The sequence below is a fragment of the Sinocyclocheilus rhinocerous genome, unplaced genomic scaffold, assembly GCF_001515625.1.
Source record: "Sinocyclocheilus rhinocerous isolate Xijiao unplaced genomic scaffold, SAMN03320098_v1.1 scaffold4614, whole genome shotgun sequence".
In the NCBI taxonomy this organism is placed as follows: Eukaryota; Metazoa; Chordata; class Actinopteri; order Cypriniformes; family Cyprinidae; genus Sinocyclocheilus; species Sinocyclocheilus rhinocerous.
Window position 1 is genome coordinate 8,895 of NW_015647973.1, and position 12,916 is coordinate 21,810.

General features: G+C 38.8%; 2 protein-coding genes across 2 annotated transcripts; both read right to left on the minus strand.

The window, feature by feature from the left end:
- Positions 1-880: 880 nt before the first annotated feature.
- LOC107709527 (CMRF35-like molecule 1) lies at positions 881-1,441 on the minus strand (the record flags this gene model as incomplete). Its single annotated transcript, XM_016514023.1, has 2 exons — positions 881-1,053; positions 1,138-1,441. Coding segments are annotated over 2 exons (477 nt in total), but the record flags the coding sequence as incomplete, so codon positions are not given.
- Positions 1,442-5,101: 3,660 nt separating this feature from the next.
- On the minus strand, positions 5,102-8,730 carry LOC107709528 (CD97 antigen-like). The gene is made up of 6 exons (XM_016514024.1): positions 8,698-8,730; positions 8,409-8,525; positions 8,122-8,324; positions 7,369-7,539; positions 7,090-7,284; positions 5,102-5,365 (listed from the first exon to the last, which is right to left on the minus strand). Exons 1-6 carry the CDS (start codon positions 8,714-8,716, stop codon positions 5,102-5,104), a joined length of 969 nt encoding a protein of 322 aa, XP_016369510.1. The 5' UTR covers positions 8,717-8,730.
- Positions 8,731-12,916: the final 4,186 nt, after the last annotated feature.

Genomic DNA, 12,916 nt, shown 5'->3' on the forward strand with positions numbered 1-12,916 from the left:
GTTTACGGACCTGTTGCTATGACAGCAACTCCGGGATGAGCTTCGAACAACCAAACAATCCAAGATCATGCCAAATCATCAGCAATCAAATCCAGCTAACTGAGTTAGCGATGTACGAAGAACGGGCCCCAGGTCCAACTGATCTGGAATGACCGGAAGGTGAAAGTAATTTCTTGGTAAACTGACTGCAATAAAACATACCTGTGATAGAAATGCTTTCTTTCTGTACCTTACAGAACTAAAACACAAACAAGCAGCCAGTTTTAATTTCTGTTTTACTTAAACACATAAACAGTGGTCTGTGGTGTAAAGCTAGTGTGAAAATAACTGTTCACACTTAGACTGATGCTGCAGACTTTACATAGCATGCTGCTTTAAAGGGACAGTACACTACAAACATAAAATTCTATCATCATTTGCTCAACCTCATGACTTTATATGACTTTTGTTTGAATTCATTTCTTCAGTGGAGCACAAACGGAGATATTTTGAAGAGCGTTGGTAAACGTATTACTTTGAACCCCACTGACTTCCGTAGCATGGACAAAAAACATTTCTCAAAATACCTTCTTTTGTGTTTATCTGAAGAAAGAAATAATTTCTAGAAACAGTAGTGCAGTGTATAATCAATCAACCAATCAATTAATCTATTTTCATTTTATTTTTGAGAAGATTGCAATATATTCTACTGTTCAGTATTGGCAAGTTACCAAGTAAGTCATTACTAATTTTTAGGTTAAAAGAGTGTTTTACCTCCGGTCACGTGTAGCTGAACTTCAGTGAATATGAAGGACCCAGAACTCTCCTCTGCACACCAGTATTTCCCAGAATCCTCTGCTCTCAGTTTGCTGATCTTCACAGTAAAGACTCCAGCAGAGGTTTATTCAGTCAGAGAGAATCTGCTGTTTGTGCTGTTATTTGATGAAACATGAACTCCGTCTCTGACGCAGATATTCGGCTGATCTCGTCTGCAGAAAAACCTCTGTGCTTGATTCCTGATGTGTTTACAGCTGATGGACGCTGATCTTCCGACAGACGCTTCATGAGTGACCGCTGAAGAGCACAACATTAAATATGATGAGTTTGATTACAGAAGGAGCAGAAACATTGAGATTATTCCCAAATAAACATCCTCACCGTCCTTCATGATGATCATGAGCTCAATGGGAAGGTTAAACGCATCTTTCACTGCACACCAGTATTTCCCAGCATCCTCTGCTCTCAGCTCAGTTATGGTCACAGTGAAGAGATTGAGTTCAGTGTCGTCCTTTACTGAAATCTTTGGGTTTTTAACATGATCTTCATCTGACCAAATGATATTTTGAGCATCTCGAGTGAAACACTTTCCTTTGCACAGAAGCTTTATTTCTTTTGTGTGGTTTTCATCATAAGGGCATTTGATCTCGACTGAATCTCCTTCACGAATCTTTCTGGATGAATTTCTTGTTTTCTATGAATTCTTGTGGAAATTTACACGTGATGAAGACTGCTTTACTGATGTAGGCCTCAACCTGGACAGAAGATATTTGACCTGCAAGACAAGATTTATTTGTTGATTTATTACATTATTTACCAGGAGAGATTTACATTTCTTATTTAGAGCTGCAAGGATTTTATCATTAAATAGAAAATGAACTCACTATAAACATTCAGCTCAATCTCCTTAATGAAGGTTATGTGAGTAATTTTTTCTGAAGGTGGTTTATCAGATCCGTCTCTCTCCACTCCACATAAATAAACTCCACGCTCCGCTGCAGAAATGTCTCTGATGGTCACAGTAAAGTGATCTTTCTCTCTGTCAGTCAGGATGAACTTCTCTTCAGATGATTGAGATGATTGAGAGCTGTTCAGCACAAGCACAGGATCTCCCTTCACTCTGTAGAAGACTTTGGTGTGTTTTTCAAACCCTCGTTCATATTCACAACTGAAAGTGATCGTTTGACCAATATATGCAGTCTGGATAACAGACGTCCCAGAAGAAGAAGACTCTGAAAATGATTTCAATAAATCATTGTGACATGCACGGAAATCTTACAATGCTATTAGTGTTATTAAAGGTGCACTACAGAGAACTTTGGCCTCTCTATCGCCATCTCTGTTTGACAGATACAGTGTCATGGTTCTTGCAGAGTTATTTACATTAACGTGTGTTGTGCATGTTTTTAGGTCTATGTACTGTATGGTCACCTGTGATCAAAACACGAGAGAGATCTGTCATCCTACATCAAGACAGTGAGAGAAAAACAAGGCAAATATCCAGAAAAAAAAATGTCAAATGAACAAGTAAATTTTAGTAGACGGTCTTCTTTCTGTGACCTCACAAATATGACTGATGTAAAAGTGACATTTCAGTCAGCTCAAATTATAAATCATTATTATACTGTTGTGAATTATTATAATGCAGTGAGGCAGTCATAACACTGAGTTATGAATTTGAACAATAGCTGATTTTTCTGTAGTGCACCTTTAAATATTATTATAATACAAGTATAATAAAATAGTAAGTTATAAAGTATCATACGCACTTCTGTTCACCATTAAATCAACATCATGACTCCATTTCTGCTTGTTTCCACATGTGTATTCCCCATCATCCTCTCTGCTGAGGTTCCTGATAAACACTGTGAAGAATCTGCTGTTTTCATCGTCATACATAGCGAATCTCCCATTATAATCCCAGCGGCGCTGAGTCTCAGTATTGATTCCTGTCGTACAGTCTCTGTTTCTGCAGAAATACTTTCCTTTATGCTGATCATTAGGCTTTCTCTGGTTCGGGGGTTTTGCGTTATGTTGCTCATCAGACTTATACATGCACTTGAACATTACACTCCCTCCAGTGCAGCCAATCACTCTTAAACAAAGTACCTGGCCTGCCAAACACAAGTTAATTTGCTCTATATTATTATAATGATCAGTTAAAGCTCAGGTTTGAGTAACCAGTAAAGAACTGACCTGACATCAGGCAGAGAGTGAAGAAGATGGTGATTGTGATGGCGGCCCTCATTCCTGATTTACTTTAATCTCACAGATATTCAGAGAACCAGTAGTTCAGATCACAGTCATATATAAACGTACACTCATATCCTCCACTCACATTTCTGCTTCCTCTTTCTCTGAACGCCTCCACCCATCAACAGGGCGTCAACTGTGAGAATATGTGTGAAAGACTCACACAGGCCACTGTCCTGCAGAGTTTAGCTTCATCCCTAATCAAATACAGCTGATAAATCTAACCTTCAGGATGGCTTGAAAATTGCGGGCAGCTGTGTTTGATGGATTAGGGGTGCCGCGATATACCGGTATTGACGATAACCGTGATATTCAAATCATGAAATATCGACATTGTGTTAATTTAGGGTGTGATGATATAACGGTATTGGCGATAACCACAATATTAAAAATGAACAGGACACTTATTATAACAGACACGCAAATAGCCTACTCCAGCGCCAGTACCTGCTTGACCTCCCAGGGGGCAGTATTATCTCCGAGAAGAACCATGCTCAATATTATACAGACAGTAATTGCCATTATGTTACTAGTCATGGAATGGGAAACGTTACTTAACAGTGGTTTCCTGTTTTCATATATTTAAATAAAATGTGCATAAAATTCAAGGCATTAATGATTCCCTACAAAACCACCACCGTCTCTGCACCCCTTTACCTAAATTCATTACTTCAGAATTATGTGCCCTCTAGAAGCTTGCGTTCTGCAAGTGAACGTCGCTTTATTGTTCATCCCAAAGAGGAACAAATCACTTTCACAGACTTTTACATTAAATGTCCCCTCCTGGTGGAATGACTTGCCCAACTCAATCCGAGCAGCATCTTCAAGAATCAGCTAAAAACACATCTGTTCCATCTTTATTTGACCCTCTAACTCTATTATCTGTTTTCTTTTTATTGTCTTTTATTTTATTTGTTTATCAGGTGGATGCTGCACACTGGTGGTGGTTGAGGAGATTCCCCCCCTTTCATGTAAAGCGCTTTGAGTACCCAGAAAAAGCGCTATATAAATGTAACAAATTATTATTATTATTATTTATTATACAATTTCAAAAAAACCTTGCTACATGCCATGCACTGAATGCCACATCTGCAGCCGTTCTAGGCACACATTAAAACTGAATTAGAAGTGCGTTAACTGCATGATTTCATTGGCGCCAGCGCAACTATAGGTTAAAGGGTTACTCCACCCAAAAATGAAAATTTTGTCTTTTGAAAAAACGGTTAATAACACATGATGTATTGTAGTAATGTTGTCTCTGGTCGTCTGATCTGTTCACGTTCATGCGTTCAGGGGGCGTGGCTTTGGACGGCTATTTGTAGGTAGGGTGGGGCACACGCTTTCAGTGCTATCAGGCTAAAGTTAGCATTTTCCAAGATCTCCTACTGCACCTTTAAACAGGTGATAGTAATTGGATATGAATACTTATGTATATATGCAAAGTGTAAAATTGTTGCATTTTATTTTAATGCTGCTAATCAGATTCTCTTGTTTTGTCTGCTCTGCTCTGATCGTCTCCTTCTCCATCTGCTCCACCCTAGTGGTCTCCTGCTCCATCTGTTCTGCCCTGGTGGTCTCCTGCTCCACTTGCTCCACCATGTTGGTCTCTTCCTCTGCTCTAGTGGTCTCTTGCTCTGTCTGCTCTGCCCTAATGGTCTCCTGCTTTGTCTGATCCATCCAGGTGATCTCCTGTTCTGCCCTGGTGGTCTCCTGGTTCTTCTGCTTTGCCCTGGTGGTCTCTTGCTCGGTCTGCTCTGCCCTGATGGTCTCCTGCTCTACACTGGTGGCCTCTTGCTTTGTCTGTTCTGCCCTGATGGTCTCCTTCTCCATCTGCTCCACCATGATGGTCTCCTGCTCTGTCTGATCCACCCTGGTGATTTCCTGCTCTACACTGGTGGTCTCTTGTTCTGTCTGTTCTGCCCTGGTGGTCTCCTGGTTTGTCTGCTTTGCCCTGGTGGTCTCTTGCTCTGTCTGCTCTGCCCTGATGGTCTCCTGCTACATCTGCTCCACCCTGGTGGTCTCTTCCTCTGCTCTAGTGGTCTCTTGCTTTGTCTGCTCTGCCCTGATGGTCGTCTTCTCCATCTGCTCCACCCTAGTGGTCTTCTGCTCCATCTGTTCTGCCCTGGTGGTCTCCTGCTCCATTTGCTCTACCCTCCTTGGTGGTCTTTGACTCCACTCTGGCTACCTGCCTTGTTGGCTCCACACTAATTACCTGCAATGCTGGCTTCATCTTGGTGCCCTGCACTGCCTCTGTTTCCTTACCCACTTCCACCTCATTGAAGTGGCCTGTCTTCCCTCCCCTGATCCACCTCCACTCTACCACCCTCATGTACTCTTGTTTCAGTATGTGGAGCATCTGTAATCCAAAAATGTATAACATTTAACATGTATAGGATATAATCATTGTCACTGATTACATACTGACTTAATGTGTAAGGTATTGTGTTGAACACAATTCTGTTGTTTCAGCAAAGCGGAATTATGAGTATTTATATCCTGGTGTCACAATTGCCTTTTACATGGGGGACCCAGAACCACAATTTCAGTATGAATCAGAATCAGAATCAGAAAGAGCTTTATTGCCAAGTATGTTTGCACATACAAGGAATTTGTTATAGTGTCACAAGCTTCCAGTACACGGAGACAACAACAACACACAGAAAATAAAAATGAGATGTGAATAAAAAACACAAGCATAAATATAAACCACAAAAAAAAAGAATAAATTGTATGTACAGGTGTGCTATAGATAGAATAGGAATAGAATAAAATAAAATAAAATAAAGTTGTAGGGATGTACTAGGATTTAGGGTGATAAATAAGTATAAGGTTATTGCACATACTGTACTTTAATTGCACAATGGGAGAACATTAACTGTTCATGAGGTAGATTGCCTGGGGAAAGAAACTGTTCTTGTGCCTGGCTGTCCTGGTATTCGGTGCTCTGTAACACCGACCAGATGGCAAAAGTTCAAAAAGGAGATGGCTTGGATGTGATGGATCCAGAGTGATTTTCTGAGCCCTTTTCCTCACTCTGGATGTATACAGTTCTTGGAGGGTAGGCAGGGGAGCACCAATAATCCTTTCAGCAGTCCGAACCGTTCTCTGTAGTCTTCTGATGTCTGATTTTGTAGCTGAACCAAACCAGACAGTTATTGAAGTGCACAGAACAGACTCAATGACGGCTGAGTAGAAGACACAACCCTGAGGGGTGCCAGTGCTGGTGGTGCGGTTGCTGGATGTGAATTTACCAATTCTCACTAGCTGTTGCCTATCTGTCAGAAAGCTGGTGATCCACTGACAGATAGAGCTAGGGACAGAGAGCTGGGTTAGTTTGGTCTGGAGGAGTGTTGGGATGATGGTGTTGAAAGCGGAGCTAAAGTCCACAAACAGGATCCTCACATAAGTCCCTGTTTTGTCCAGATGTTGCAGGATGAAGTGCAGTCCCATATTGACTGCATCATCCACGGACCTGTTTGCTCGGTAAGCAAACTGCAGGGGGTCTAGTAAGGGTCCAGTAATGTCCTTCAGATAAGCCAACACCAACCTCTCAAATGTCTTCATGACCACAGACGTTAGGGCCACAGGTCTGTAGTCATTAAGTCCTGTTATCTTGGGTTTCTTTGGGACGGGGATGATGGTGGAGCGTTTGGTATTTACAGGTAATTGAACGCTTACTGTCACTAACACTAATTACATAGGTACATCATGATTATTGATGGGTTTTCACTGCAAAGCCACAGTAAATTCAGTCATTTTGGGCTGCAAAATCAGAAAAAAAGTCACGCAAAATCCTGGTGGGACTGATTTTGCATCTAATAGCATTACAAAATGATATTTTATAAAAACAAAGGTTATTGAAATATGTTTTACAAGAAAATACTACTTCAGTCTTTCTACTTCAAAATTTAATGTTTAATTCAGTGTTACTTTTTGTGAAATTTACTAGCAATTTATGAGTGAGAAATGCTTCATCACCACTTTTTTTTTCATTGTAAAGTTCATCTTTCTTGGTAATCAATGATCCATGTTTTGATATTGTCAGAATAATGTCTAAACACTTTTCTAATTCAAACACACCTCATTGTGAGTACTGGAGATCCCGCAGAGGAAGATGAGGTCTGCGATGAAGAGACAGATGCTCAGATGAAGATGAATGCTGTTTCGGGTTCCTTGGATGGACCGGCAGAACAGGAATGTCAGGATACAGAGAAATAAACAGGCCAGAGACAGAACTAAACCCACACGCGTGATCAAAACCAACTCAAATGCATCCTGGAGGAGAGGAAGTGAAAATAATCTCATTTAATTTAATCTCAAATCCAAATGAAAAATGTGAAATCTCAGTTTTGCATGTACCTGGACAGGATAGAGAGCCATGAGCACAGCGAAACTACTGAAATGAGACCAGTAACACACTGTATGAGTGCTGTTAGACGACGCCCCCTCACAGCCCTCCTCAGACCACGCCCCCTCAGCCTCATTCCAGTACACACAGGAGTAAACCACGCCCTCAGACTCCGCCCTCTCCTGAAGAAGTGAGAAAAGAGTTTAGAAAATGAGGAACACTTGAACACCTGCATGAAAAGTTTGGTAATGGCAGATGGTTTCCTGCTGGTTTAAGAAGGTCATTAGTAGCGTTGCTATAGTTAACAAACTAAAACCATGAAGAAACATTTTAGTTACTTAAAATATAGACACTTAAACTTATTTTATTTCAGCTAGTTGCAAAGGTAACATTTCACATTTTTATTTAGAGTAGCTTGATGTTCTAAAATAAGTTAAACTAAAACTGAAATAAAATTAATAAAATTTTTATTTCATTTCATTTATATTATTAAAACCTTTACCAGTATTATTTAGTGTCACTGATATATTATTAGAGTCTCTACCAGCAACAAACCAGCTACTTGCTGCTCATACAAGCTTAATGTGGTCAAGCTGGTTTTTGGAACAGCTTGTAAACCAGCTAGAATCCAACTTAAACTGCATTTTCAAACAGGGAATACACATTTTCATGGTACTTTTTCATTTGAACTGTTAAACCATTAACAGAAACGGTCTCCAGAGAGATCTTGTGCTGGTCATAAGCTGGTCTGTCAGTATCTTCACCTCCACGTGTGTAAAGACGAGCGTCACCGGCTCTGACAGCTGCTTGGTTTCTGCATTACTGACGACGGCCGTCACCACTTTAGAGTTGAGTTGATAAGTGACGCTTCTCTCTTTATCGTCTGATCTCTCGCTGCTCATCTTGTGGAGCAGGTCACTGGATGAGTTCAGATCTTTATAACTGACCAGAGCCGCAAACGCAAAACCTGTGAACAAGAGAACATTTACATCTCGTCATGAAAGTGCTGATGGTTTCATTAGTACATATATGTGCACGTGTTTATTTGTACCTGGATATGATTTCCCTACAACTGTTTCCCAGCTTGTGCTGAAGAGGGCGGAGTCTGTGCTCAGAGAGACACGCCCACTGGGCGGAGTCTGATTCCGTGTGACTGCAACCTCAGCAACTGTCAATCACATGATCATAAAGAACAACTGCTTTCAATCTCAATTAAACACACCATTAAATCTGAATGTGCGTGTAAATCACTCTGAATAATAAAAATGCCTTATTTTCAGTATTTCCATTCAGTACCACAGTGTGACTGTGTCTGAACTGTAATGTTTGTTGTTTCTCACAGGTGTTGTGTGTCTCCATCCTGGTCACAGGCTCTCTCATATGCAAATAATAGTTTCTAATTCTCACCGATGCATTTTGACTGGTTGTTGCCATAGTTACTGTAACCCTGATGGCATTTACAGCTGTAGCCACCTGGATTATTGTAGCAGTCTGCGTTTCTGCCACAAACATCTGGATCTGAACACTCATTGATGTCTGAGAGAGAAAAAAGATAGGAAAACAGTCTCTGTTAGTCATTTTAAGATAATTGCACATACTTAGACACACATCCAGCTGATTTGATGTGGTGTTGGTGCTGCATCAGCATCATACAGTCCAAACTGGTAGCTGTTGTTTAACATATGTCAGATTAAACTGATAGGCCAGAAAAACAAAAGGTACCTTCACATTCTGCTTCAGAGCCAGTTGAGGTCTGAAACTCCATATCACCAGATCCAGAAAACTCGTTCTCGGGACACTTGTTTATATCTGACCGGAGGGAAAGACAGCAGCTGGCGTGAATTATTGTTTTAGTACAAATTATATAATTATAAATTAAGCCAGACTGTGTACTGCAATATGATCAAATGCTTTTACAATGTTTCGTAATTCCTTTTGAATCAAAGTTCATGCGAATTAATACCTTCACACGGGAAGCTCTCTTTGAATCCTACATCACAGCTGCAGTAGTAACTTCCAGGTGTATTTACACACCGAGTACGATCACCACACACACTCGGAAAAATCACACACTCATCCTCATCTGGACATATGAAGGGAATCAGGAAGGAAGCATGCATTTTAACTTAGTAATGACTAGAACTACAGTTCTAGAACTCCCTCTTTTAGACCACAAAAGGACATACTTTCACTTTTGTACTGTTCAATTAAACCACAAGCTCATAATTACCAACACATTTGTTTTTAACAAGTTTAAATCCAATGGCACAACCACTGCATGATGGTAGAAAGAGACCTGGGAAGAGACAGAAAAAAATAGAGCTATATTGAAATCATATAAATAATTTTTTTTTTTTCAGCTTTCTAGCATGCAAGCAACACAATGGAAACTGGGTGAAAATGAAACTCTGTAAAGGTAAACAACTTCACATTATAAATGTGGCTTTATAATTTATTTTCACATATATATTAAATATTATAAATGTATTTATTTGATTTGAACTGTAAGCGCTCACACCACAAATAAGGTAGGAGAACACGCATATGGAAATATTATTTGTAGCAGTGACATTTAAAAAAAAAAAATACTAAAAAGTAAATCCTAAACATCCATTTATCCATCCAACAACTTACATAAAAGATTTAACTGGGAGAGCATTTGATATGGGTTCTGTGAGTAAAATATTAAAAGTGTAAAGCGTTTATTCTTCCACAGTGAACTTTAATAGGAATTTTGGCTTGTATTTCAAAAGTGGCTTCATTCCAAACACGTCATTACAGCCATTACACTGTGATCTTAAAGTAGGAATATTGCTGAAGGATAAATACCTTGCCTTTTTGCTAAATAGCCTGATTGTATTTTTATAGATGCATGTATTTAAGGGTTAAGCCCCATTTCAGCAGATGGAAAAATGAACCGACAGTATCTGCAAAAACCTCTTCTTTTCATAACAAGACAAAAATTGTGTTCTTGTGGGTTTTCTTTTGTTCTTGTGGTTTTATGTATTAATGGTATAAGAGTGTGCAGAAATAAAGCGACTGTGAAATAAAGGAGAAGGTTTGACAAACACAGTGGAAATCAGGATCCATGATCTAATATATATATATATATATATCCTCCTGGGACCTCATATGAGGACATTATATTTCGGTGTATTTCTCTGAGACTATACATGCCACAGTTGTAAGTCTGGAGGTCCTGTACAGAGCACATTCAGGGCTTTTCAGAGATACTAAATGTTTGGATGTTTCATCACAACCACTCCCTCTCCTTGGTCTTCAAATATGTCTGATATTAATTTAGTGACACTCTTATGGAAATATGATAATATTTTGTAATTATCATTTAAATCGGACTAATTTTTAAACTGTGTGTCATAAATCAACATCTCAGGAAAATGTTATGGGGTTTCAAATCAAAATATGACTTTCTGTTACGAATTATGAAAATCTTGTTAAATATTCCTCCCATTATTACACTTCTTTTTTCATTACGTTACCCCAAAAACACATTAATATGCTAATTAGATTTAGTTTATAGATACATTGTATATAATGAGAAAACCCGTTTATGGCCATTTTACACACATTTTGCAGAAAGAAAAATGGTAGATCAAATTATTCTGTTATAACATCGTTGAGAATCATCTTTATACAAAGTTTGGTAAAAAAAAAAAATCCTGAAAACTAAAAATGTATTGGTGATTTTAAAAATCTATTGTTTTTGCCTATGCATGTTCATTCATGTCTTTTTTTCTTTTTTTTTTTTTTAAATCTACCGAGGACATAGCATAACTTATGAATGAAACATAATTTTTAAAGAAATAAAAAAAAAATTATGCTCTAAACAATGTAAAGACTTGAAAAAAACTATTTTTTTCCTAAAAATCTTTTCTCGGGTCTTAAGAGGTTAAATTACACATTTAACAAAAAATGTTCTAATCATTAACAGTCCTTTACTGGTTGTTAATGCAGAACAAAGAGGCAACATTCATGTTTCAGGTTTTTAACAGCTGAAGTGGTCGAGCTTCAAGAGCAGTCTTTGTTACACAGAAACAACTGATCTAACTGTCTCTGAAACATAGGCTCTATTCCCAGAAATGGTCTGACTATCTTCAGTACGTCACAAATGTATTCACCACACAAGTCAACAAAATAAAACGGAGTAAAATCTGCTCACCCAAAAGAAGTGCCCACTTCATCTCCATGTTAGGAAACCGTAAACAGCTGCTTTCTAAGTGAAGTACTTTTTATGCTTTTTGAAGGTTGAAGATATATTAAATTCCCAAAGAAAATCAGTCTCCAGCTGTTACTTCACGTCCTCAAACTCTTCAGCTCTTCGTCTGGTATCTAGCTCTCCTGTTATTCCTCCTACTAGAAAATATAATTTCCAAGAAAGCCCAGAAAACAAAAAAAGAAAGGGGCGTGTCGAGTTATATTTACTGCTGTAGAAAGCCTGAGCCTCACAACAAGCATTTAAATTGTCACTGACATCTTGTGCAGGACAAATAAATTCGAAAGTGAAACTGAAAGTGAAACAAGCTGCATCTCTGCAGTCGGCGCTGAAATGTTAGAAACTTCAGTTCTGAAATTAGTCCATTAAACTATTTTCAAAGGATTCAGAAAAATGTCTCATGATTTAACCTCGCACAGCGGCTGAAAGAGGTCTATATTTTTACTTGGTCAACATCGAGACAAAAGCAATAACATACTGATCCATTAGGCTACTGATTACAGATCCAGAGGAAGGAATCAAAAACAAAGGTGTCAGCTTCCATACCAACTGTTATTTATTATTTATTTATTTATCGCAAATATAATATGAATGACTCCTGTATTCAACACTTAACACATTAATATATAAATGGCCTACCTTCACAGCCTAATATGAACTAAACCAAAAGACTTGCACACACTTACTAATAAAACAACTAGAGAATAAATCATTACACAAACAGACAGAAAAGGCTCCTAATGTTTTTATGGGGCATGAATATTAATGATCCATCAGGATATCGATCCCTCATTCTCCGATCACCCTGTAGAGGTTGCGTTTGTCGTCCAAAAACAGAAAAAAGAAAGAAAAAGAACAAACATTATCGTGCACATAGACATTTGCCTGATTGTTATTGGACTGCTTGATGTTAAAATATGTGGTTTCTTCTCTTTATGCACATTTCTTTGCTTCGACCTGAAGGGGGAGACACAACACTGAATAATCCGTTGGCGACACTTAAATGAGCGCGAAACTAATGTCAGCAGATGAAAGTGAAACGATCTACTCATCCAGAAAAGTCAATTTCAGCTCTATATTACGAAAGAGATGTGATTTCTGTAATCTTTTAAATTCCCAGTCAAAATTCACATTAATTCCCTCAGTCACGTCGCGCCCTCGGAGTCTCTGAGTCTCTGTCCATCTTTAGATGTTTGACTTTTTTCCAGAAGCCTCCATTCGGTTTTCCCCTTGTTTTTGTTTTCCTGCTCACCCTGTTGAAAAAACCAGCATATGCTGGTTAGGTATGTTTTGACGCTGGGATGCTGGTCCTTTGCTGGTTTATG

Bases quoted from the DNA above. Each gene is read 5' to 3' on its own strand.
- LOC107709528 (XM_016514024.1), bottom strand. The intron at 7,540-8,121 runs GTGAAGATACTG...TCACTTCTTCAG, and splicing joins TCGTCTTTACACACGTGGAG to GAGAGGGCGGAGTCTGAGGG. The intron at 5,366-7,089 runs GTGTGTTTGAAT...TTTGGATTACAG, and splicing joins TCTCCAGTACTCACAATGAG to ATGCTCCACATACTGAAACA.